Source organism: Coregonus lavaretus, assembly GCF_964263955.1.
Source record: "Coregonus lavaretus genome assembly, chromosome: 8".
In the NCBI taxonomy this organism is placed as follows: domain Eukaryota; kingdom Metazoa; phylum Chordata; class Actinopteri; order Salmoniformes; family Salmonidae; genus Coregonus; species Coregonus lavaretus.
In genome coordinates, this window is record NC_139995.1 from 17,385,414 (window position 1) to 17,412,249 (window position 26,836).

Sequence of the window (26,836 nt, forward strand, 5' to 3'; positions counted from 1 at the left end):
CACAGTCCAAGCAACACTAGACTGCATTAAAAAAAAACATTTAGATAATCAGACATATTGCATTGTTTTTTGAGTTCATGTCTCAAACATTTCTCATTTTTTAGGAGAGTACACTCTGCACCTATCTTCCTTGACATGGAGTAAAGGCACAAATGTTTCAACAGTGAGAAGCATCAATGACAATACATAGAAAAACTGAGTTCCAGACGTGTAAACAGATCCCTAACATATACTGTTATTGAATGTACTTTTCTTTGAAAAGCTTGTCAATACAAATGAAAGAAAGACTGAGGGCTAGAGGAGTGATACACACTAACCATGCACGGATTTCAGTCTCTGGGAAAAACATGGAATGTTAGACAGTCCCATCACCATACACATTTTCAGATTAGATGACCCAGAAAAAGGTTACTGTATGTCTAGAGCTAGAGGTCAAGTCTATGTGACTAGGCCTTGGAAAATCATATTATCATATCATCACATATATGATCGACTACATAGCCCAGCACGTTTTTACAACACACACAGTATGCAGTGTTTGAGATTATTGCCATACATTAAAGCTATACTTTCATTGACAAAAAAATAATATATATATAATGCACACGTATAATGACTTAAATCTATGATCATTCTGTGAAAGGTGGCCTACTTTGGCTGACTAGCTGCAGCAGCTTTTGCTTTACTTCTATCTGTCTTGTTGAGTTACATTCTGTCTGTATAGCCATTCAACAGACAAAAGCTTTTTAAAATGCATAAACAACAGGAAAAGGTGCAACAAACATGTTTTGAAAGTTCACAAATATTTTAAAATGTATGATACAGTAAATATATATATACATTTTTGTTTTTATAGGTCAAATATTTATTTTTTATCACAAACCATGTGCCATATATTTAATAAAATATCCCTTTGGTACATTTTTGTTAGACAAACATGAGATGTGTAAAACACATTCACTTGTGCACTTTAAGTGTACAAACCCTGATTTTCAAGCCAGTTAAAACATATCTAAATTCAATAGAGCACCCGTTATGTAGTTCATGCCAATTTCACTAAATAGACAAGAACCTCACTGCTTTCTTCCCACAAAAGTTAAAGTGCACAATGTATATACTCTACAATAAAACACTGTACTTGACTAAACCACCAATGTTTCCTCTTTAATTTCTGTGCAGGGAAATCTTGGTTGAGTTGAGCCTTGCAAGAAAAGGTTTTCAAAATAAATATCTATGTCCATATCCAAATCCTCATTTTACTATGTTCCATTTGAAAATCATTGTATTCATCATTGATGGTGTACTGAAAAGGGGGGGGGGGTTCTAAGATCAGGGACCAATATTAACTTGGTAAGGGAGGAAAAGATTGCAATTTATTTTGTACCAACGCATGATTCAGATCAAAGTAATTTTTTGTGAAACGGTTGGCTGTTTGTTTTAAAGCAGAGTCCAGTCCCATATGTTCTAGCTCTTATTTTCCAGTGCTCCTCCTTCTTTCCCCAACCCTCTCATTCCCCAACTCCCTGGTCTCTCTCTACCACTTTGACCCCAGTATGACCCCGCTACAAGTCCTCCTCCATGCTGAAGCTGCTCCTACGACTGCTGGTCTTTGAGACACCTGGTGACACGAAAAACAGCGGGTCCATCCTCTCTGGGGACAGTGTGCACTCCTCGTCCATGAGGATGTCCCCCAACCCCACGTCTAGGTACAGCCCAGCATTGGAGGGGTCATCCAGCTCAGGGAAGCTCAGACTGCCCAGGTCCAGGGGGCTGCTTATGGTCACACCCACCGGGGAGTCAGAGGAGGGTGGGGAGAGGAAGGAGGTAGGGACAGGCTGTGCCATGGCTGCGGCCCCGAGGCTGAGAAAGGTTTGGGAGCAGGCCTCTCCAGTGCTGGGCCCCAGTGTATGGTCTCCCTGCTGAAGGTGCTGCTGCTGGAGGAGGGAGGGGTCTGAACTCAGGCCATGGGACACCGGGCTGGAGAGGCCATGGAGCCGAGCCTGCATCTCCAACTCCTTCACATAAGAACAATAAAAGGAAATAAGGGAACATTGTGACTAATCACTAAATATATTGTATGATAACATTTCTATAATTTTTCTCCTTATATTCATGACAACTACAGTGCCTTCAGAAAGTATTCACACCCCTTGACCTTTTCCACATTTTGTTGTGTTACAAAGTGGGATTAAAATTGATTTAAATTTAATTATTTTGTCAACGATCTACACAATATACTCTGTCAAAGTGGCAGATTTTTTAAAAACATTTGTAAAAATAAAAATATGAAAAATAAAAGGAATATACACTCAGTGCTCAGTTTATTAGGTACACCCATCTAGTACCAGGTTGGACCCTTTGCCTCCAGAACAGACTGAATTTTTCGGGGAATGGCGTTCAATTGTTGCTCAATTGGTATCAAGGGACCTAAATTGTGCGAGGAAAACATTCCACACAACAGTACACCACCGCCACCAGCCTGTCCCGTTGACACCAGGCCGGATGGGTCCATGGACTCATACTGCTTCTGCCAAATCCTGACTCTGCCATCAGCATGACGCAACCGGGATTCGTCGGACCAGGCAATGTTTTTCCACTCCTCAATTGTCCAGTGTTGGTGATCGCGCGCCCACTTCTTCTTGTTTTTAGCTGATAGGAGTGGAACACGGTGTGGTTGTCTACTGCAACAGCCCATCCGTGACAAGGATCTACGAGTCGCGCGTTCCGAGATGCATTCTGCACACCACTGTTGTACTGCGCCGTTATTTGTCTGTTTGTGGCACGCCTGTTAGCTTGCACGATTCTTGCCATTCTCCTTCGACCTCTCTCATCAACAATCTGTTTTGCCCACAGTACTGCCGCTGACTGGATGTTTTTTGTTTGCTGCACCATTCTCGGTAAACCCTAGACACTGTCGTGAGTGAAAAACCCAGGAAGGAGCCGTTTCTGAGATACTGGATCCGGTGTGCCTGGCACCGACTATCACATCACGCTCAAAGTCGCTAGTTCTGCCCATTCTAACATTAAATCAAACAGTAACGGAATGCCTCTGTCTGTCTGCCTGCTTTATATAGCAAGCCAAGGCCACGTGACACAGTCTGTAGGAGCGATACATTTTCGTGAACGGTGTGGAATGAAAAAAAGTGTGGTTACAATATTTTTTTGAAGAATCACATTTGGCAGTGATTACAGATGTGAGTATTTCTGGGTAAGTCTACGAGCTTTGCACACCTGGATTGTACAATATTTGCACATTATTCATTTAAAAATTCTTCAAGCTCTGTCAAGTTGGTTGTTGATCATTGTTAAACAGCTATTTTCAAGTCTTGCCATAGATTTTCAAGCTGCTTTAAGTCAAAACTGTAACTAGGTCACTCATGAACATTCAATGTGGTCTTGGTAAGCAACTCTAGTGTAGGTTTGGCCTTGTGTTTTACGTTATTGTCCTGCTGAAAGGTGAATGTCTCCCAGTGTCTGTTGGAAAGCAGACTGAACCAGGTTTTCCTCTAGGATTTTGCCTGTGCTTAGCTTTATTACGTTTCTTCTTATTCTAACATACTTCCTTGCCGATGACAAACATTCCCATAACATGATGCAGCCACCACCATGCTTGAAAATATGAAGAGTGGTACTCCGTGATGTGTTGGATTTGCCCCTAACATAAAGCTTTATATTCAGGACAAAGTTAATTTACTTTAGCGCCTTAAAACAAACAGGATGCTTGTTTTGGAATATTTTTTATTCTGTACAGGCTTTCTTTTCACTCTGTCAATTAGGTTAGTATTGTGGAGTAACTACAATGTTGTTGATCCATCCTCAGTTCTATCACAGTCATTAAACTCTAACGGTTTTAAAGTCACCATTGGCCTCATGGTGAAATCCCTGAGTGGTTTCCTTCCTCTGCAGCAACTGAGTTAGGAAGGACGTCTGTATCTTTGTAGTGACTGGGTGTACTGATACATCATCCAAAGTGTAATTAATAACTTCACAATGCTAAAAGGGATATTCAAGTTCTGCTTTTTTATTTTTACCCATCCACTAATAGGTTCCCTTCTTTGTGAGGCATTGGAAAACCTCCCTGGTCTTTGTGGTTGAATCTGTGTTTGAAATTCCCTGCTCGACTCAGGGACATTACAGATAATTGTATGTGTGGGGTACAGAGATGAGGTAGTCTTTCAGAAATCATGTTAAACACTTATTCTACACAGAGGGAGTCCATGCAACTTATTATGTGAGTTGTTAAGCACATTTTTACTCCTGAACTTATTTAGGCTTGCTTATATTACTTATTAACTCAAGACATTTCAGCTTTTCGTTTTTAATTAGTAAACATTCTGAAAAACATAATTCCACTTTGACATTATGGGTTATTGTGTGTAGGCCAGTGACAAAAAAATCTCAATGTAATCCATTTTAAATTCAGGCTGTAACAACAAAATGTGGAAAAAGTCAAGAGGTGTGAATACTTTCTGAAGGTACTGTATGTCCAATAACTAACCTGGATGCGCAGCATCAAGCTGTGGTTAGCATGTTCCAGCTTCTTCTGACGCATCTCTACCTCCTTGGCTCTCTGCTGCTCCTTCTGCAGCTTCCTGATGTAGTCCACCGAGGTCTTCAGAATGGTGCCCTTATTCCAGCGCATCTCCCTACAGCCATGAGAGAAATAGAGAAGGTTGTTAGAGAGGAATATCAAATCTGATACAAATTGAATATTGCTTTTAATTCCCAAAATTGAAAATCTGATTGAGATTTCATTTGTGTCAATACCACAACTGATTAAGTCATCCAAAGTAAATGTCCTGAATAAGAGAAAAATAATGACAAACTCACGGATCACTTGACTTTGGTATTATGGACCCCAGCTCCGTTATGCGGTCATTGATGTTAAACCTCCGCCTCCTCTCAACTGTCAAGAGAAACCATGGAGAAAGAGATTTAGAAATGAAACTCACTGCCACTCCAAGAGGAACAAGAGCTGTCTAGCATCATAGTGGGTAAAGAACAATACAGAAGTGAGCAAAAATGTAAAAGGTATGACTCACTGAGGTTATGGTTGTCTTTCTTCTGTCTTTCTTTCACCAGCGCTTTGGTATCTGCATATTGAACATAACATATACTTTAGAGGTGCTGCTGTGCAATCTAAAAATACATTCTTACAATTTACAAGTTACAATTCAACAAAATGGAAAGTTACATAGGACATCACATAAGAAGTTTATATAATCCCCAAAAAAAAAATATTATCTCCAGAGCTATATAAAATAAGGAGGAAGTGGACAGTGAGGATCATGGGCCTAGTACAGGGAAAGGAACAAAGCCATACCAGAGTATTCCCTTTTAATACTGGTCAGATCCGCAGGGCAGGAGTTGCTGACAGTGAGGGTAGGTGCTGCCATTCCAGGACTATGGTATACATCCAGGAGGTTCCCGGGGAGCTGTAAGAGACAAGGGAAACCACTGCATTAATATCAAAGCAAACAAAGTTTGACACTGACAACCTGGACAAGCTTACTGGAGAAACTAATGAAACATAAAAATTCAACTCAATATATTTTCTATTGTCTTTTCTTGTTCTACATGTATCAGAATACTCATTTAACTGTTATAACTTTCAAAACAGGCTGTCTCGTAGCCGTTGGCGATCAGGCCCACCACGGTCGTGTCGTCGGCAAACTTAATGATGGTGTTGGAGTCGTGCGTGGCCACGCAGTCGTGTACAGGGAGTACAGGAGCAGACTCCGAGACAGCTACCACCACCAGGCCATCAGACTGCGGAACAGCGAACTCTAGTGGTCTCCCTGAACATACCTGAACCTTAGACTATTTGCAACTCAGAGATTTTTTGCACTGACTACCCACACAAACACACACTCAACGCTGCTGTTCTATTGTTACATTTGAGTCATTTAGCAGATGCTCTTATCCAGAGCGACTTACAGGAGCAATTAGGGTTAAGTGCCTTGCTCAAGGGCACAGTCAGATTTTTCACTTAGTTGGCTCGGAAATTCGAACCAGCGACCTTTCGGTTACTGGGCCAACGAGCTTAACCGCTAGGCTACCTGCCACCCCACTATTATATAATATTTATTCCACTGTGTGATCAAGTCACTACACACTTTATATTTGTAAATACAGTGTAATACAGTTCATTATTACTATGCATACTACCTCTCTTATTACTTCTATTACTTGTTATTTTTTACTTGACTCTTTGTTATTATTGTTATTGACTAATGTACAGCATTGTTGAGGCATTTCACTGCACCTTTTATACCTGATGTAAACTGTGTATGTGACAAATTCAATTTGATAATGGGAATTCAACAACCTATATTTCCAATAAATCCGAAAAAAAAGAAAAAAAAAGTACAACTGTATGTACTAACATCTCTCGTAAGAACTATCCTGATAGAAGTAGCACATTTATAAAGATAGGCTACACTGTAGTGCTGTATTATATTTGACCTTCAATGATTGTACACAAGGATACTAAATTACCATATTACAGGTTGGCTGGCTTATATGTAATATCATTTCAAGCAAGTCATCACAATTTATTACAGGTCTAATACCTTGTAGAACCTTCAATTAAGGGAAAGTTCTCCAAAAGCATTAACGCATTTGAATTTGAAACAAATCGGACAGGTGTTGAGGTAGGCTATAAATCCTTATAAATGTGAGAGAAATTGCTAAATGTCTATTCCCCTTAACAAGGCCACTTTGTCTTGTACTACCAAACAACATGATTGATTTACCTCAACATTCTTTCTTTTCTTTGCATGTTCCTGAAGCAACTCGACTGTTTAAAAACATATTTTGTTAACCCTCTGCACTGTCCACCATTCCAACTTCACATACTGCCATGCCCTGCATTCTTTGTCCTCCTCTCCCATTTCCCCTTGTTGCTACCCCACCCACACAACACTGGCCTGACTAGTCTTAGTTAAGTGCCAGAAGTTTATGTTTACTCCTACAGCACCACTGAATTCCAGTTTGAGAATTTAAACCAAGACAAAACAGATATAGCAAGATAATTCCAAGAATGATAGGCTATTTGTTAATTTAATTTCACTGCATAATGGTCACTAATTTGACAGATCCATACATTTTGTTTAACCTTGTCCCTTTTTGGATTAGCCCAAGTGCAATGCACAAATACACATTTCCACATACCGTACTAGGCAGCTGTAGACCCAAGTCAATTAACGTCATGAAGTCATCATTGAAACTTGATTCAAGGCTGATGATGTCGTCAATTACGCCATCTATCTGGAAAGATACACACACACCCAATCAATGCATAGAATAACTTAGCTTTACATTAATAGAACACCTAATAAAATATTTATTTTTTTACCGTGGAAAGTTAAAGGACAGCTTGAATTTAACTGTATTACATTACTTACTTGAAATGTATATAGGGGAGGTACACTGACACAAAGCAAGTAATTATCTTGCCCTAATGAAGAATGATTTCAAAAGCAAAGGCATGTGTGTAAGAGAGGTGCAGATATCATTAAGCTGCCAGTGTAGTATTTAACAGCAGACTGTACCACTAAGCCAACAAGGGCAACATGGCAAGAGGCATGCATCCTCGTTGTGACATCTCAAGCATGTCATTACAGAACAAAGTAATTAGAAATAAGTGACCAGTAGGTTAGGCCTTCAACCTAAACTTTCATGGAAAATATGTCTGGGAATAGACAATTAGAAGCTGTTCAATTGTGCGCTTTATCCATGTACTTCCCATAGCTTTATTCCATTTAGACTAAACAAAATGTCTGTAAATTGTGGGAGTTCAGATTTGTAACTAATTTGTTGCCTGCCGCAAAAGGCAGTAGGTCCATACAAACTGTAGCATGATACCATCCCACTTAAGACAACAAGCCAATGTGAGGGGTGTATTGCAGTGTAATGAGGTCTTCAGTCATACCACATACCTCCTCTTTGTTGGATCCCAGGTTGAGTAAAGCCATTGAGCTGTTTGGAGCACTGAGGGCTGTGTGAGCCATCTCAGGGGCAGAGCTAGACAGTGGCAAGGGAGACACACCCGGGGTCTGAGGTGCCACCTTATCACAGAGGGTGGTGGAGAGATACTGCTTCACCTGCTGCCTCTGAGACTGCTGGATGTGATACTTGGTGGGGTTCTCCAGATGGGTCTGCACCTAACAGATTTAAATAAAGAACGTCAGTCAAACAGCCAACTAAGAATGCAGCTTGTAACATGCCAATTTAGTATGGAGGTTATAAGCTGCCATTTCATGATGCGGCATGCCATGCTAGTGTAGTTCCTCTGGAGAGAAGCCTTTAGAAGTGGAGTCTCACCTTCAACACCTCCACGGGCACCTGTGTGGGCGGAGGGCGAGCAGCCATTGGGGGCAGAGTGACAGAGATGGCAGGGGTGGAGTCAGTTGCCCTGAGCTGAGCCACAGAGGCCTGCTGCTGGGCCTCCCGTCTCTCTTGTTCCTGGGCTTGTTCCCGCATCAGCTGCTGCCGAAGCAGCACGCGTGATGACATGGCTCAGTTGGGTTGTACGCCTACAATCAAACAGGCCAGGGAAAAGAGAGGGAAGAATATATAAATGTACAATATGCTCTGGCTTTTATATGGCCTGGCTGTATAGGCCTACCTCATCCTCAGATAACAAGCCCTGGAAGTCAGACTACTGAACAAGATTATATTTCCAACACCCAGATGAACCAGCAGAATAAGTTGAAATGGGATTTTGTTCAACATTCTCACTTGCTGGGCTCCTTTCATTGATCCTGCTTTGTGGTATAACTACCCCTCTGTGTAGGGCATGCAGTCATTGGTGCAGGGTCTCATATGGTAAGTGGGCTTACTCTAGCTCTTTCTGACCAATGACTGAATTTATGGGCTTTACTTCAGTCTACCCCTTTTGGCTCCAGATACATGCACCCAGAGCAGTGGTATTCAAACTTTTTCAGCGGGGACCCCATTTTTTCCAGTCATAATTTCTGGGGACAGCATTTTTTCCATAAGAATTTCGCACAACCCCACCCCACATCTAATGACACAACATCAACAAATAACGTTAAATTAATTACATTTTCTTCACTTATCAAAATGAAAAGAAACCAATTAATACATTTACTCAATAAAACTGTATTTTTCAAATGATCTCTCTCAAAACGTTTGTATATTGTCCCATAAAATAATCTGTACCATTTGGCACTATCCTCATGACATCAATATGAATAGCCATCTCGAGACAACTCCGATATAAGTGTTTTTCTCAAAGTTGCCGAATTTCATGTGTCTTACTTATATCAGTACACTCGTAACAACTTAAACATTATGAAACTTCTATTCGACCAAATAAACCACACGTAGCAAATAAGCCATTCATTTTTTTGTTGACCAAATTGGACACTCATTGACCTCCATACAAAAACAACTTCCTTGGTGGGCGAAACAACGGAAAAACGCCACCTGCTGGAGGGAGACAGATTCTCCGACGAGTTGGGCCTCTCGCTTCCTCTCTGCTGTTTACCAGCATGTTGAGTCCAGTTCAAGAATAACGATCTGTATTGGAAAGCACTTGCATTGACTGAATTGAATTCACCCTAACTGTTAACCAGATTAAAGCCTGTACATTTCACTGTTTGTTTACTCATTTTCCATGACAGGCAGTGGATAGCTAGGTCATAACGACGTTAGTTAGCTAAAGTTACACAATAATGACGACTGTTATGTAAAAAATAATGTGTGGACATACTAGCTAGTTAGCTAAGTTAGCTAGCTGCTAACGTTACGGAGAAAACAGCTACGCTTCCAAAGTGTTGGACAACAAACAAGACAAGTTGGTCAGTGTGGCCACAATAACACAATTGGGTTACCACTTCAACGCTTTTATAAAGAAGACAAAAACATACCTTTACTTTAGTTCAACTATTTCAGAGTACGAGCCACCTGTGTGAGAGCAGCAGTAGCCAACGTTAGCAGGAAGTTTTTTTGGAGGGGGGGGCAGGAAGTAGTCAAAATAACTAACTGGACAATTCGTGTTCCCGGTCATGTCTGCATTTAGCGTCAAATGTAGAATTATGGCGAGCTAGATACAGTATCTAACTAATAAATGTGCTAATTGCGGAATACTAAAAAAAACTAGAAACAACGGAGTTCAAGCATCACAACAACAGTGATGCTTCTGCACGAGCCCGTATGCCAGCAACTAATAGTGGTGGGGAGTTCACTCCAAAATAATCGATTCCTCGACTCCTTGCCCGTCTACTCCCATTTCTGGGTGTCACGCTTCAATCGACTCCTAAGATTCAGTATTTTTGCAACGGAGGAAACTATTTTCCATAGTCAATTCAATTTCAATTGAAGGGTTTTATTGGCATGGGAAACGTATGTTAACATTGCCAAAGCAAGTGAAGTAGATAGTAAACAAAAGAGAAATAAACAAATATTAACAGTAGACATTTCACTCACAAAAGTTCCAAAAGAATAAAGACATTTCAAATGTCATGTTATGTATATATACAGTGTTGTAACAATGTGCAAATAGTTAAAGTACAAATGGGAAAATAAATCAATATGGATTGTACTTACAATGGTGTTTGTTCTTACAAGTCTCCCGAGTGGCGCAGTGGTCTAAGGCCATGAGGTCAAAGGAATCGTCCGTAGCCGGCCGCGACCGGGAGACCCGTGGGCGACGCACAATTGGCCCAGCGCCGTCCAGGGTAGGGGAGGGAATGGCCGGCAGGGATGTATCTCAGTTGGTAGAGCATGGCGTTTGCAATGCCAGGGTTGTGGGTTCGATTCCCACGGGGGCCAGTATGAAAAAATAATAATAAAAAATAATAAAAATGTATGCACTCACCAACTGTAAATCGCTCTGGATAAGAGCGTCTGCTAAATGACGTAAGTGTAAATGTTCTTTACGGGTTGCCTTTTTCTTGTGGCAACAAGTCACACATATTGCTGCTGTGATGGCACACTGTGGTTTTTCACCCAGTAGATAAGGGAGTTTATCAAAATTGGGTTTGTTTTCGAATTCTTTGTGGATCTCTGTAATCTGAGGGAATATAGTCTCCTTCGAGAATATCAAATCTCGCGTTTTTCACAGCAAAAACAGACCGATCTTGGGAGATTTGGGGGGGGGCACAGCCAGGCATGTCGGCCACTAGGCAGACTGTTAGAACTGTGCATCGGTAATCAAAATATGTAGAATATAGCAATGCTGTATTTCGCAATTTCTTGGCATACAATGTCTCGTGCAACTGCACTAAGTAGGGGCTATCAATGAGTAGGCTGAGCTATTCTTCACGTAACAGACCGAAGACACACTAGCGTTTTTCATAGAGAAGAAAAAGAGGAGCAGGCGAGAGGGGATCGGGCCAGGCAGAGACAGTCAGAACCGTGCGCATAAGCTATTTTGGTAGTCTGTATCTAGCAATGTCTCGTAAATTCACCTAAAGTATATAATAGGCTATCAATGAGTATGGTTAAGCTATTCTTCATAGTGCCAGTAAATTGAAGTTGATCATCGACAAATCCATCAGTTTAATATAGTCTAGGATGCCACCTTTCCAATAAGTCAGTTCGTGAAATGTCTGCCCTAGTCAACTGTAAGTGCTGTTATTGTGAAGTTGAAACGTCTAGGAGCAACAACAGCTCAGCCGCGAAGTGGTAGGCCACACAATACCTGTTAGTCAGGAGCTTCTTGAAATGGCTTTCCATGGCCGAGCAGTCGCACAGAAGCCTAAGATCACCATGCGCAATGCCAACTGTCGGCTGGAGTGGTGTAAAGCTCGCTGCCATTGGACTCTGGAGCAGTGGAAACACGTTCTCTGGAGTGATTAATCACACCTCACCATCTGGGAGTCCAACTGACAAATCTGGGTTTGGCGGATGCCAGGAGAACGCTACCTGCCCCAATGCATAGTGCCAACTGTAAAGTTGGGTGGAGGAGGAATTTAGTTTCAGTGAAAGGAAATCTTAACACTACAGCATACAATGACATTCTAGACGATTCCGTGCTTCCAAATGTGGCAAGTTTGGGGAAGGACCTTTCCTGTTTCAGCATGACAATGCCCCCCTGCACAAAGCTCAGTGTGAAAGAACTTGACTGGCCTGCACAAAGCCCTGACCTCAACCCCATCGAACACCTTTGGGATGAATTGGAACGCAGACTGCGAGCCAGGCCTAATCGCCCAACATCAGTGCCAGACCTCACTAATGCTCGTGGCTGAATGGAGGCAAGTCCCCGCAGCAATGTTCCAACATCTAGTGGGAAAGCATTCCCAGAAGAGTGGAGGCTGTTATAGGAGCAAAGGGGGGAGACCAACTCCATATTAATGTCCATGATTTTGGAATGAGATGTTTGACGAGCAGTTGTCCACATACTTTTGGTCATGTAGTGTATGACGGTGCCACGTTGAAATTCACTGAGCTCTTCAGTAAGGCCATTCTAATGCCAATGTTTGTCTATGGCGATTGCATGGCTGTGTGCTTGATTTTATGTGGCTGAAATAGCAGAATCCAATCATTTGAAGGGGTGTCCACATACTTTTGTATATATAGCGTATTGTTTGATTTGCTTGCCATCTATAGTGGTGATGACAGTAGTCCGACTGACAACTTCACTAGGATGAGGATTTGCTGATGTCAATCTCTGCTGAAGCAAGCTAAATGACTTGTTTCCTTAGCTGGCTAGCTAAATGCCAAATGGATAGGCTACCCTCACAGTTCTGTCAATGGTTTTAGCAGAGCTGGGGTCTCATTGCCCCCCAGCAGCCAAATCGAAAGTGCTTGGCTAAATACATTGGTTATCAAGATATGTATTGATTGTGGAAGTGCGATACTTGTGCCTTTTGCATAAATCATTATCAGTTAGGCCTATAGCTCCATAATAGACCATGTAGGACTACTGAACATTACAACACAGGACATTCCTAACAGTTTTGTTTACATGTATTTTTTCTGTAGGATTCCAGTTTAAGAGCACAGTCCTCATCTGCTGTGGAAAGAATTGGAGAGGAAGACCTTTCGAACTGGTTAGTGAATCTTTCACCTTTGGTTCTGTTCACCCGTTTCACAACATTCAAATCATACTACACTGCATTCTGAAATGTATTGTTGCTTTGTACTTATCATTACAGGCTAAATGTAATGAGCTGTCTTTTGATGAAAAGGGAGAGGTACTGGAGCAGGTGTTGTCCCACCTACTTGGAATGATCATGGACTTGCGTAAGGCCATCCCAAGAACTCCAGACATCCCCAGACTGAGGACAGCACCCAAGTGCACCAGCCTGAATTGCCTGGAGATGGCCACTTACCTTGAGAGGAAGTGCTGCGGTCAGGGCCCGGACAGATGAGTGAGCAGGATGGAAGGAGGCAGCGCCATCAAAGCCTATAACATGGACAACTGTTCTACCATTTACAGTCCAGCAGTACCATGGCGACCGCTCCAAATTCAGACTGCTAAATACTTTAATCCAAAAACTCCTGCATTTTACAACACACAACTGCTACCATTTCACTTCTATTTATTCATTACCAAGTATGTTTATATAACAGTTGAACACATTCCATGACTTCACTTTAATTCTTAATTTGGTTCCCAATTAGGACAAATATTCAATTTGGTGATAACTAGTTGGTTCTTTTTTCCATTGTCTGGGTAATATCAGTTCAGTACTATACTAGAATGTTTTCCTTACACTGTGCTTTTGTTTGAGAAGGTTACAGAGATTACCTTGTATTCTTGTTTCTCACAATAAACCTTTAAAAAGTTACCTGATCTGTGTAATCGGAATGACTTGATAAACTTTACACCAGGGTAGTCCATACGTCTTCCTGGATATCTACCCTCATGTAGGTATGCAAATTTGGAGTGTATATATCTAAAACCATTCCAAAAGTAAAATAAACACTAATATGGTTTCTCACAAGTTTGTTTTCCAAACAAACTTCCCTTATTTACAGTTGGTTGTAGGCCCTTTTGTTTCAACATTTGAGTACTCTGTAGGTTCAGTACTACCTGTGGGCCACAAAGACTGACAACAATAGGGAAAGCTCAGGTCCTTCCCAGCTCTAAGGTTTGCTAACTGCATCCTGTGTTGTGTGGCGACTCCTCGAAGGCGTGGTCGCGCCTTAGGGGGGTCTTCTTATGTAGACGTAAACTGCTCACGCACCAATATTTAACAGGTGGTCACTCAAGACTGGAATTGATTAGCTTGTTCTACTGCAATCAATAGGATGCGCAAATTAATCACATCAATATTTGTAATGAAATCAATGGAACCGGGACCACGGTGACAAGAAAAAATGTGGCCGCTCTTCCTGTTTTGGCATTGGAGAAATATAAGATTAATGCATAGGCCTCTCTCTCTGTCCAGTCTTAGCCTGTAATTTATCCAAGTTCCACCTGCAAGAAACAGGAGTTCATATGACATAGGTTCCTTCCAAATCGAGAATGAAGAAAGTATCGGCAAGTAAAAGGTTGGTCAAAAATATTAGGACCATATATACTGTACGCATGACCTCAAGACACAAGCTTTAGATATGCCGGTGAGGTTTGAGTTCACATGGCTACTGTGATTTCTGCCTTTGATATACCAACAAGTCTTCATTATCTGTACTCAAGTCTTGATATGTAAATGTTTATACTGAATTGAACGGCATGCTACCACTAGGGGATGTTGTGAGTAGGGTTATGACAATATCGACTGAACAGATATATAATAAAAAAAACACCTCGTCTTAGATTACCTTTTATTTTTCATCCATCTGAAAATGCGAAGTTCATTGCTGTAGTCAGGCTGTCTGAGAGTTTGGTAGCAATTCTGTCTGAAAATAAAAATGAGAAATTGGATAAACTCACAGATAAACCTATCAATTACAGTAGTAATAAAAATAAACATATCCAAGTTAACCTCAAAGTAACAAAATAGGATTGTCAAGTGATCTACAAACCAATGATTTACCCAACAAAATGTTAGTGTTAGAACATAAGACATACCAGCTCTTTTCTGTTGTTTCTTCCTTTTCTTCCCAGCAGCCATGAGTGCTTGGCCCTGCTGAAGAGGGTCTACATTCAAGATATCCTTTAAATCCACAGCCTTGGGGGCAGCAGCATCAGCTGAACCACCAGTCTTTGCCCTTTGCGCTTTTATCTCCACAGTCATAGATCCAAACTTGTGTGAAAGAGACAAAGATATATTTAACCACTAAGGCCAGAGGGGGTGTGGTATATGGCCAATATACCATGGCTAAGGGCTGTTCTTAGGATACAGCCCTTAGCCGTGGTATATTGGCCATAACAAACTCCCAAGGTGCCTTATTGCTATTATAAACTGGTTACAAATGTAATTCGAACAGTAAAAATAGATTTGTCATACCCGTGGTATACGGTCTCATATACCACAGCTTTCAGCCAATAAGCATTCAGGGCTCGAATCATCCAGTTTATAATACGATTCAATTCATCAAAGGACTTTGAAGTGGGCCCCAGCCCAAGTCATAATACTACTGTAAAAATGAAACAATACATGGTCATCTGGGTTGTGTTCAGTTTAGGGCTGTCCCCGACAAAAAATACATCTTGTGACCAAGCGTCACAAGGCCATAACTAAACAGGAAAACGCTCATCCAGAGGCAGCACTCCTAGTGGCCGGGGACTTTAATGAAGGGAAACTTAAATCCATTCTACCTAATTTCTACCAGAATGTTAAATGTGCAACCAGAGGAAAAAAAACTCTAGACCACCTTTACTTCACACAGAGACGCATACAAAGCTCTCCCTCGCCCTCAATTTGGCAAATCTGACCATAACTCTATCCTCCTGATTCCTGCTTATAAGCAAAAACTAAAGCAGGAAGCACCAGTGACTTGGTTAATAAAAAAGTGGCCAGATGACGCAGATGCTAAGCTACAGGACTGTTTTGCTAGCACAGACGAACATGTTCCGGGATTCTTCAGATAGCATTGAGGAGTACACCACATCAGTCACTGGCTTCATCAATAAGTGCGTCGATGACGTCGTCCCCACAGTGACCGTACGTACATATCCCAACCAGAAGCCATGGATTACAGGCAACATCCACACTGAGCTAAAGGGTAGAGCTGCCGCTTTCAAGGAGCGGGACTCTAACCCGGACACTTATAAGAAATCCCGCTATGCCCTCCGACGAACCATCAAACAGGCAAAGAGTCAATACAGGACTAAGATTGAATCGTACTACACCGGCTATGACGCTCGTCGGATGTGGCAGGGCTTGAAAACTATTACAGACTACAAAAGGGAAGCACAGCCGCGAGCTGCCCAGTGACACAAGCCTACCATACGAGCTAAACCACTTCTATGCTCGCTTCGAGGCAAGCAACACTGAAGCATGCATGAGAGCACCAGCTGTTCCGGATGACTATGTGATCACACTCTCCATAGCCGATGTGAGTAAGACTTTTAAGCAGGTCAACATTCACAAGGCCGCAGGGCCAGACGGATTACCAGGACGTGTACTCCGACCATGTGCTGGTTTGGTATGGCAAGCAGACCACCATAGTCCCTGTGCCCAAGGACACTAAGATAACCTGCCTAAATTACTACCGACCAGTAGCACTGACGTCTGTAGCCAACTGTAGCTCAGTTGGTAGAGCATGGCGTTTGCAACGCCAGGGATGTGGGTTCGATTCCCACGGGGGGCCAGTATGAAAAAAATAAAATAATGTATGCACTCACTAACTGTAAGTCGCTCTGGATAAGAGCGTCTGCTAAATGACTAAAAATGTAAAAATTTAAAAAGTGATTTGAAAGGCTGGTCATGGCTCACATCAACACCATTATCCGAGAAACCCTAGACCCACTCCAATTTGCATACCGCCCCAACAGATCCACAGATGATGCAATCTCTATTGCACTCCACACTGCCCTTTCCCACCTGGACAAGAGGAACACCTACGTGAGAATGCTATTCATTGACTACAGCTCACCGTTCAACACCATAGTGCCCTCAAAGCTCATCACTAAGCTAAGGATCCTGGGACTAAATACCTCCCTCTGCAACTGGATCCTGGACTTCCTGACGGGCCACCCCCAGGTGGTAAGGGTAGGTAACAACACATCTGCCACGCTGATCCTCAACACGGGGGCCCCTCAGGGGTGCGTGCTCAGTCCCCTCCTGTACTCCCTGTTCACCCATGACTGCATGGCCAGGCACGATTCCAACACCATCATTAAGTTTGCCGACGACACAAAAGTGGTAGGCCTGATCACCGACAACGATGAGACAGCCTATAGGGAGGAGGTCAGAGACCTGGCCGTGTGGTACCAGGATAACAACCTCTCCCTCAACGTGACCAAGACAAAGGAGATGATTGTGGACTACAGGGAAAAAAAGAGGACTGAGCATGCCCCCATTCTCATCGACGGGGCTGTAGTGGAACAGGTTGAGAGATTCAAGTTCCTTGTTGTCCACATCACCAACGAACTATCATGGTCCAAACACACCAAGACAGTCGTGAAGAGGGCACGACAAAGCCTATTCCCCCTCAGGAGACTGAAAAGATTTGGCATGGGTCCTCAGCTCCTCAAAACATTCTACAGCTGCACCATCGAGAGCATCCTGACTGGTTGCGTCACCGCCTGGTATGGCAACTGCTCGGCCTCCGACCACAGGGCACTACAGAGGGTAGTGTGTACGGCCCAGTACATCACTGGGGCCAAGCTTCCTGCCATCCAGGACCTCTATACCAGGCGGTGTCAGAGGAAGGAACTCAAAATTGTCAAAGACTCCATCCACCCTAGTCATAGACTGTTCTCTCTGCTACCGCACGGCAAGCGGTACCGGAGCGCCAAGTCTAGGTCCAAAAGGCTTCTCAACAGCTTCTACCCCCAAGCCATAAGACTCCTGAACAGCTAATCATGGCTACCCGGACTATTTGCACCCCCACCCCATCTTTTTACGCTGCTGCTACTCTGTTAACTATTTATGCATACACTTTAACTCTACCCACATGTACATATTACCTCAACTAGCCGGTGCCCCCCCACATTGACTCTGCACCGGTACCCCCCTGTATATAGCCTCTCTATTGTTATTTTATCTTACTTCTGCTCTTTTTTTCTCAACACTTTTTTGTTGTTGTTTTATTTTACTTTTTTATTAAGAAATAAATGCATTGTTGGTTAAGGGCTGTAAGTAAGCATTTCACGGTAATCCATTTCACGGTAATCTCCACCTGTTGAAATTTTAAAACGTGTATTTTTCCATATATATTGACACATCCTGTGTGTTTTAATCTAATCAACTATATTCACTGAGCTTGTCTGATGCTTTAAGCACACTGTTTGATTAAATAATTAAGACACACAAAGGACTAGAGGGAGTCCGACCAGCCATTGATTTGATTGTGCCAGGCCGGGCTCAGACTTTCTGCGCTGTGAAAAAACAAAAGAAAAAATAGACAAAGACAGCGAGTGACTGTGACTAGCACCCGTTGTCTCTCTCGCCTCCCTACTGCAGCGACCACCACAGAACATCAGTGTTTATCACGCTGTCCCTGTTTCTGAAGCTGCAACATACATACATTTCAGCCATTTTTGACTGAAAAGTTTCATTACCGAAATCCCGCACTATTCCCTCAACGTGACACATGTACAGTATGCATCGCATACGCGTGACCAAATACCTATTTGCACGGGACTATTATTACTAGAGAACGTTGGTTATTCCAGAGGACGATTCGGACGGGATTTGTTTTTTTCCCAAACTGATTCCGTAATTCTTTATTTTTTATAAATGTAGTAATGATAGAAGCCTGGAGGTTTTTATTCTAGGCGTGAAGATACAGTATTTCAACATGTGAAGGTGATAGGGCCACACTGATAACTCGAGCTTGGTTCCCAAGTTTCTAAACCATACCAAACCATCTTTGGTATAGTGTCGCCATATTATTTGAATTTCCATTATTTCAGTTGTATGCTGCTTTGCAATCTTAACAGCAAGGGTTGCATTAATAGGCTCAAAAGCATTCACTGTGAAAGTTGACATATAAATGGCCTACATATAGCCTATCTTATGCGCAGCGAATAAGTTATAGTTTTCTTGCACAAATCGCGAGCGACACCTGTCAAACTCACTCTCAAAACACAGGGACGTCGACTCGCACAGGACTAGTATTATCAGAAGACGGGACTAAAATCACATTGCATTATGGATGCAGTCTTTGTGAGATGCGGTGTGGGTGAACGGATGATCTCCACATGTGTATTTCCCACTGTAAAGCATGGAGGAGCTGGTGTTATGGTGTGGTGGTGCTTTGCTGGTGACACTGTCTGTGATTTATTTAGAATTCAAGGCACACTTAACCAGCATGGCTACCACAGCATTCTGCAGCAATACGCCATCCCATCTGGTTTGGGCTTAGTGGGACTATCATTTGATTTTCAACAGGACAATAACCCAACACCTCCAGGCTGTGTATGGGCTATTTTACCAGAGTGATGGAGTGCTGCATCAGATGACCTGGCCTCCACAATCCCCTGACCTCAACCCAATTGAGATGGTTTGGGATGAGTCGGACGGCAGAATGAAGGAAAAGCAGCCAACAAGTGCTCAGCATATGTGGGAACTCCTTCAAGACTGTTGGAAAAGCATTCCAGGTGAAGCTGGTTGAGAGAATGCCAAGAGTGTGCAAAGCTGTCATCAAGGCAAAGGGTGGCTATTTGAAGAATCTCAAATATAAGATATTTTGATTTGTTTAGCACTTTTTTGGTTCCTACATGATTCCATGTGATATTTCATAGTTTTGATGTCTTTATTATTATTCTACAATGTAGAAAATAGTAAAAATAAAGAAAAACCCTGGAATTAGTAGGTGTGTCCAAACTTTTGACTGGTACTGTATATATCTATCTATCAATAAAAAAAATTGTTGTTGCTACTGCTCGACTAAAGAAATCTTGGTCGACCAACAGCCTATCGACCAAACAATCGACCAGTCGACTAAATTAGGTCAGCCCTAGTTCAGTAGGCATAAAAAAATGGGGAGTTCACAAGATAAGTTCCTGTAGTAAGTAAAAGCACTGCAATACCTCAGGGTCCTGATAATCATCCATGGATTCCGTTTCATCCTTGGACTCAACCTCATACAAAGCTCCACCTTCCATTTCCAGGTCACAAGGTGGGTCTTCTTGATCACCCTGAGTCATCCCAGAGGTTGCCATGCAGAAACCCATTTGGACATCAGGGCAAGAAGACACTACAAGAGAAACAAACTTTTAGCACATACGTTTTGTTCCTAATACAACTTTTCAATTACTAGGTAAGTATAAAATGCATGCGCATCCTACCAGCTAGCACTTCCTGGTTTCCCCTCTCCAGTTCCTCCCAGTCAAAAGCTTTGCCCATCTCTGCCACAATCTCAGCACAGACATGAGTGGGAAGAGTGTGCGTCTCCGGGGGGTGTGTAAAGTAGCTGATCCTACCCCTACAAGACCGTAAATTAAACAGAATAATGTCAAATCAAATTTGCCACATGAGCCAAATACAACGGGTGTAGACCTTACAGTGAAATGGTTACTTACAAGCCCTTAACCAACAATGCAGTTTTAAGAAGAAAATAAAGTGTTAAGTAAAAAAAGAGATAAGTAGAAAATATCAGTAGGGAGGCTATATACAGGGGGTACCGGTACAGAGTCAATGCAAATAGTCCGGGTAGCCATGATTAGCTGTTCAGGAGTATTATGGCTTGGGGGTAGTGAGGGAAAAAAGTATTTGATTCCCTGCCGATTTTGTACGTTTGCCAACTGACAAAGAAATGATCAGTCTATAATTTTAATGGTAGGTTTATTTGAACAGTGAGAGAATAACAACAACAAAATTCCAGAAAAACGCATGTCAAAAATGTTATAAATTGATTTGCATTTTAATGAGGGAAATAAGTATTTGACCCCTCTGCAAAACATGACTTAGTACTTGGTGGCAAAACCCTTGTTGGCAATCACAGAGGTCAGACGTTTCTTGTAGTTGGCCACCAGGTTTGCACATATCTCAGGAGGGATTTTGTCCCACTCCTCTTTGCAGATCTTCTCCAAGTCATTAAGGTTTCGAGGCTGACGTTTGGCAACTCAAACCTTCAGCTCCCTCCACAGATTTTCTATGGGATTAAGGTCTGGAGACTGGCTAGGCCACTCCAGGACCTTAATGTGCTTCTTCTTGAGCCACTCCTTTGTTGCCTTGGCCGTGTGTTTTGGGTCATTGTCATGCTGGAATACCCATCCACGACCCATCTTCAATGCCCTGGCTGAGGGAAGGAGGTTCTCACCCATGATTTGATGGTACATGGCCCCGTCCATCGTCTCTTTGATGCGGTGAAGTTGTCCTGTCCCCTTAGCAGAAAAACACCCCCAAAGCATAATGTTTCCACCTCCATGTTTGACAGTGGGGATGGTGTTCTTGGGGTCATAGGGAGCATTCCTCCTCCTCCAAACACGGCGAGTTGAGTTGATGCCAAAGAGCTCAATTTTGGTCTCATCTGACCACAACACTTTCACCCAGTTCTCCTCTGAATCATTCAGATGTTAATTGCCAAACTTCAGACGGGCATGTATATGTGCTTTCTTGAGCAGGGGGACCTTGCGGACGCTGCAGGATTTCAGTCCTTCACGGCATAGTGTGTTACCAATTGTTTTCTTGGTGACTATGGTCCCAGCTGCCTTGAGATCATTGACAAGATCCTCCCGTGTAGTTCTGGGCTGATTCCTCACCGTTCTCATGATCATTGCAACTCCACGAGATGAGATCTTGCATGGAGCCCCAGGCCGAGGGAGACTGACAGTTATTTTGTGTTTCTCCCTTTAAGAGTGTGCTCCTAATATCAGCTCGTTACCTGTATAAAAAGACACCTGGTAGCCAGAAAACTTTCTGATTGAGAGGGGGTCAAATACTTATTTCCCTCATTAAAATGCAAATCTATTTATAACATTTTTGGCGTTTTTCTGGATTTTTTTGTTGTTATTCTGTCTCTCACTGTTCAAATAAACCTACCATTAAAATTATAGACAGATCATTTCTTTGTCAGTGGGCAAACGTACAAAATCAGCAGGGGATCAAGTACTTTTTTCCCTCACTGTAGAAGCTGTTAAGAAGCCTTTTGGATCTAGACTTGGCGCTCTGGTACCGCTTGCCGTGAGGCAGCAGAGAGAACAGTCTATGACTAGGGTGGCTGGAGTCTTCGACAATTTTTAGGGCCTTCCTCTGACACCGCCTGGTATAGAGGTCCTGGATGGCAGGTAGCTTGGCCCCAGTGATGTGACTTTATTAGGAAGGGATGGTGTTGCTTTGAGAACCTCAGACGTATTCAAATGTTTTTGCAGTTTGAACCCACCCTGTCCAGTCCATTAGGACACTCTTTGCCGCCTTGTCATTATCAGGCACACCTCCCTTCCTCAACTTGCCCTGTCGCCGTGCCAACAAAGCCAGGAACTCTAGAGCTGTGTGGAAGTCAGTAACACCATAGTGTTCCATGATCTTTGGAAAACAAAATGAAAGACTATGACAACACGGACGTAAGAATATGTCACTGCTTTGCAGTTAATATGCCGTTAAAGATTATTTGGATACCTGTGTCTTATTGCAGCGTCTTAAGATGGCTTCGACTGGAGGTAGAGGGTCTACAAGCTGCTCAATCTTTACACAATTCCGAAGGATCATGGCTGCGTCAGTCGTCGAGGTTGCCATGACAATGCCAGGACAATCTAAAAGTTTGATGTGCTTGTCCAAGTGTATTTCCTGAAGGCACCTAAAAGCCATCATACAGGTCAGACAAGCAAGGAACGAACATGTAGGCCTAGACATAAATAAAGGCACAAGCTCTGTACTTACTTGGTTACGCCAGGTGTGGCTCCAACATTGCATGCACGTGCCCGCTTCAAACTGTTTATCAGACTGCTCTTTCCAACATTGGGAAAGCCTGAAAAAGATTTTAAAAAAGATTTTTGCAACCTTTGCCAGTTTGAAAAGTTGGGAATGACAAAAATGTATGCTGTACCCACCCACCACACCAACAGTGATGGCCGTCTTAATGTCTAGGTTGCGGCAGTAGTTCCCCAAAAGTTTCATCAGGCATTCCGCGCCCACACAGGCACTGCTACCCAGGAGCTCAGCGGTGGCCTGGTTCACTGGTACATTGCTTCGCTTCTGCAAATGGAAAACACATAAGTATAGTTACTAGATGCTACCTGAACAAAGTGTATTCAGTTAGCATCTAGTACAGTGGGCATTATTGCTTAATAGTAAAACCAGAAATATTGTATGAAACTTGAATGGAACAATTTATTTCAGTAAGTGATGCTGAGCATGTTCTACATATGATGTTCTGAATTGTCTGACTCACCAAATTCTTGTTCTGTTGCTGGGTTGAGGCTTTGAAAGCCACAGTGGGAAATTCATTGCGAAGATACTTGATCCATTTCTCAACAATCTCCTTGGACACCAGGTCTAAGAGTATAGTGGAAAGCCATGTCTGTCAATTACAGATATCTGGCACCAAGGCTTTCTAATGTATAAAGCCATGCATATTCATTAATCTCTTTTAATCACTCACCAATCTTGTTAAGCACTAGAACAATTTTCTTGTCAGCGCCACTCTGAATGACAGCCTGCTCCACCTGAGGACAACGGCAGCCAAGAGGGTCACGGGCATCCAGAACCTCCAGAATCACATCAGAGGCCTCAACCACCTTTTATACAGAACAGGGAATACAACACATTATTACAAGCACTACATACAGGTACCCTTCTCCAGCAGACCAGAGGGGTATATTATGTACCTGGTTTGAGGAGTTAGAGGTAACTTTGGTCAACTGAGTTCAACTCGGGATAACGGGTACCACAAAAGTGGCTCACCTTTTAGCCAGGTACATTTCCATGGCACCGAATGCTTCACAACTAACCGGCTAACTCCATTTACCCTGAATGAAGTTTCTGAGCCGTGAGTTGAGGACCAATTCAATGGGATTCCTCCCTTTCGCAAACATTACATCATCCCCTTCATTTGAGGAATACGACCGATTAAATATTTATTAATCAAATGTGTTTAAAAATAGTCATTAAAATACCTATCACATTACATTTTTTGTAATGACAGGATGCATTTGAAAGTTCACGCACAGTCAAACTTTTCTATGACGTTATAAAATTATTTTATCAATAGGAATATGCAGTGTGCATTGATAAGCATGTATTGATAAGCACACCAAAGACTGCATTAAAGATACATAATAAAAGAAAGACGGCACTTCTAGCAACCTATTCCACACCATAGCAGCTGAATTTGCAAGATAACTTTTCTTTCATGTTGATTTCGGCAAAAATGATAAGAGGCCATCTGCGCTCTTTTAAGGTCCTTACTACTGAATAATGTCTGTTCCAGGTGCATAGGATTCAAAATAAAAATACTGGAAAAGATGGAGACCCGCACACTATCAAAAAAAATGAATAAATCCAAAACGGAGGCCTGAACGCAAAATAAACATATTTATTAAAACATCATGGTGCCCAAAAAAATCATAGTGCAAGAAAGTAGAGCAATAGCGCTTGCAACGCCAGGGTTGTGGATTCGATTCCCATGGGGGGCCAGTATAAAATAAAAAAACATGTATGCACTCACTAACTGTAAGTCACTCTGGATAAGAGCGTCTGCTAAATGACTAAAATGTAAATCTATGAATCAGTACCTAGTACAATAGAATGCATGATCTAAATTATATACAAAATATACAAAAGCGGACAGCGAAATATCATCAATTATTGCTTTTACATATACCATGTGAAGAATTCCTCAGAATAAATAATACAGGATCGTAAGAGTAGGGCGCAAGAGATACCACTAGATGGAGGTATCGAACACCAATTAGAGGCAATATACCAGTTACAGTAAACACTTCAATAACTATTCTTCATTCATGCCTGATGGGTGGAGTTTTTAAACATCCACCTGCATTCTGTCTGGAGAAGACTAAGTTAAAGATTACCACCCCTATGTGAATGTTTTATCAGCTATATAGTACAGAAGGACACGGCGGAGACTGAGAAATTATGTGCAATTTCTCCTTACAGCACGCTTGTGTTCTATAATATGTGTTCTTATCTATCTACTGATTTTGCCCACGTATTGCTTATTGCATGGACAAGAGATAATGTATATGATGTTAGAAGAGCTGCATGTGAGGAACTGTGATAGTGTATTGTTTGCCAGTGGCAGAGCTTCTGAATACGCTCACTTTTTTTTTACCGGAATCCCTACATGCCGCACAACTACGGCAGGGGTAGAAGCCAGTCACCTCGCCCAGTCTGCCGTCATTTCGGGCAAAAATGAAAACGAGCAATAGCCACCATCGTAGTCCAGATGAAGCCTGAGCTGGAATGTAAAACTAACTGAAGCTAGCTAATTTCAGAATAGCCTGGTACATCTAGCTACGTATGTAGTATACCCCTCTGCTCTACTTGTAAAGAAATGTAATGTAAATAAATGGGTATCATCACTCAAGTGCAATACTGCAGTGTTACCGTGCACTCAGACAATTGGAAAGAAAACGTACCTTTTTGAATTCCCTGTAGTACGCCTTTCTTGAATTCTCATTTTCAAAATTGACATGCTTCTCTAAACACTGCATTTCAGTTTCCTGCAAACAGAACACAAAAACACTCATGACAAGCTCTCATTCAGTAAAAAAAACAGCATTGGGAAAGCTGGTCTTCCTTGACTCACCAAATAGACTATAATCACACTAGTTAAATTACCCTCTGCTCAAACTCTCTTTGTCGCTGAAGAATATCTCTCTGAAAACTGTCCAGACTCCTCCTCTTCATCAGCTCCTGTTCTCTTGACAACCTCTGCTTTTCTTGGAGCTCTTGAAGCTGACCATGACAAAGAAAGCAACATTTTAAATACCTATAAATCAACTTCAAACCAGAATTGCGCTATTGTCATGACAGAGATGAACAGTTGTAATAAAAAATATTTAAATCAAGATCACCCTTTTCTTCCGGACTTCTTCTGGTTTTCCATACTCTTTAGGATGTCTTGCAATGGACAGCTCTGAATTTATATTCCCTTCTCGAGCGTCAGTCAGTTGTCCATCTTTGCCCTCCAATTGAAATAAAAACTAACATGAGATACGGCCAGTATTGTTAACTTAGTTACAGTTTACAAAATGTGTAATGTGCCTACTTCACATTGAGTGGAAAACCTATTATTATATTGGACTGCAGAGACCCTTCTCAGTTCATTAGCTATGTTTCTCAGTTCAATAGTTACTGTTATGTTTCCGTAAAAAAAACTCGGTTTTCTGAAGTTGCATCAAGGTTGTACAGTTTATGCCAAAGTGAGATCAGCTGGCTGGCAGTTTCGTGTCCACTGGTCACAACAGGCTAGCTAGTAGCCGCTATTACCAACTGGTGTATTGCCATACTCACCAGCGTCGCAGGTGAAATTCATATTGAGTTGTATTCTACATTCTGGCTTGCAGCGCACTAGTCTATTTCAAATTGTCCGACTGTGAATAGCATGTTACTTGCTAACGTTAACTATCTCAGGTAGATGTTCCGGAGAGCTAAACATACCTTTTGTTTTCCTTGGGAAAGTATTTTCACTCGCTTTTGTTCTGCAAAACCAACAACAAGAAGAAAAACGGTTACACATTAACCTAGCTCCAATGTTTAAACTATCAAAGTAAAATAACATTTAAATGTACGCACTGGACTTCGACATGATCTCACATGTGGAGAGAAGTTGGCGATGGGTTGCGCAGATCTGACGTCAAATGTTAACCACAACATCCTTCTTCTTCTTCTTCTTCTTCAAT

At 42.1% G+C, this 26,836-nt stretch overlaps 1 protein-coding gene across 1 annotated transcript; it reads right to left on the reverse strand.

The window, feature by feature from the left end:
* Positions 1-1,033: 1,033 nt before the first annotated feature.
* Positions 1,034-26,836, reverse strand: LOC311133188 (uncharacterized protein). Its single transcript, XM_084166636.1, is given in 23 exon segments — positions 1,034-2,015; positions 4,499-4,646; positions 4,831-4,906; positions 5,043-5,093; positions 5,324-5,435; positions 7,174-7,269; positions 7,941-8,165; positions 8,326-8,519; positions 14,960-15,164; positions 20,063-20,229; positions 20,321-20,457; positions 22,357-22,562; positions 22,564-22,587; positions 22,590-22,770; positions 22,854-22,941; positions 23,024-23,168; positions 23,365-23,468; positions 23,575-23,710; positions 25,571-25,654; positions 25,773-25,889; positions 26,009-26,119; positions 26,595-26,635; positions 26,730-26,836. Coding segments are annotated over 23 exon segments (3,114 nt in total). The 5' UTR covers positions 26,743-26,836; the 3' UTR covers positions 1,034-1,562.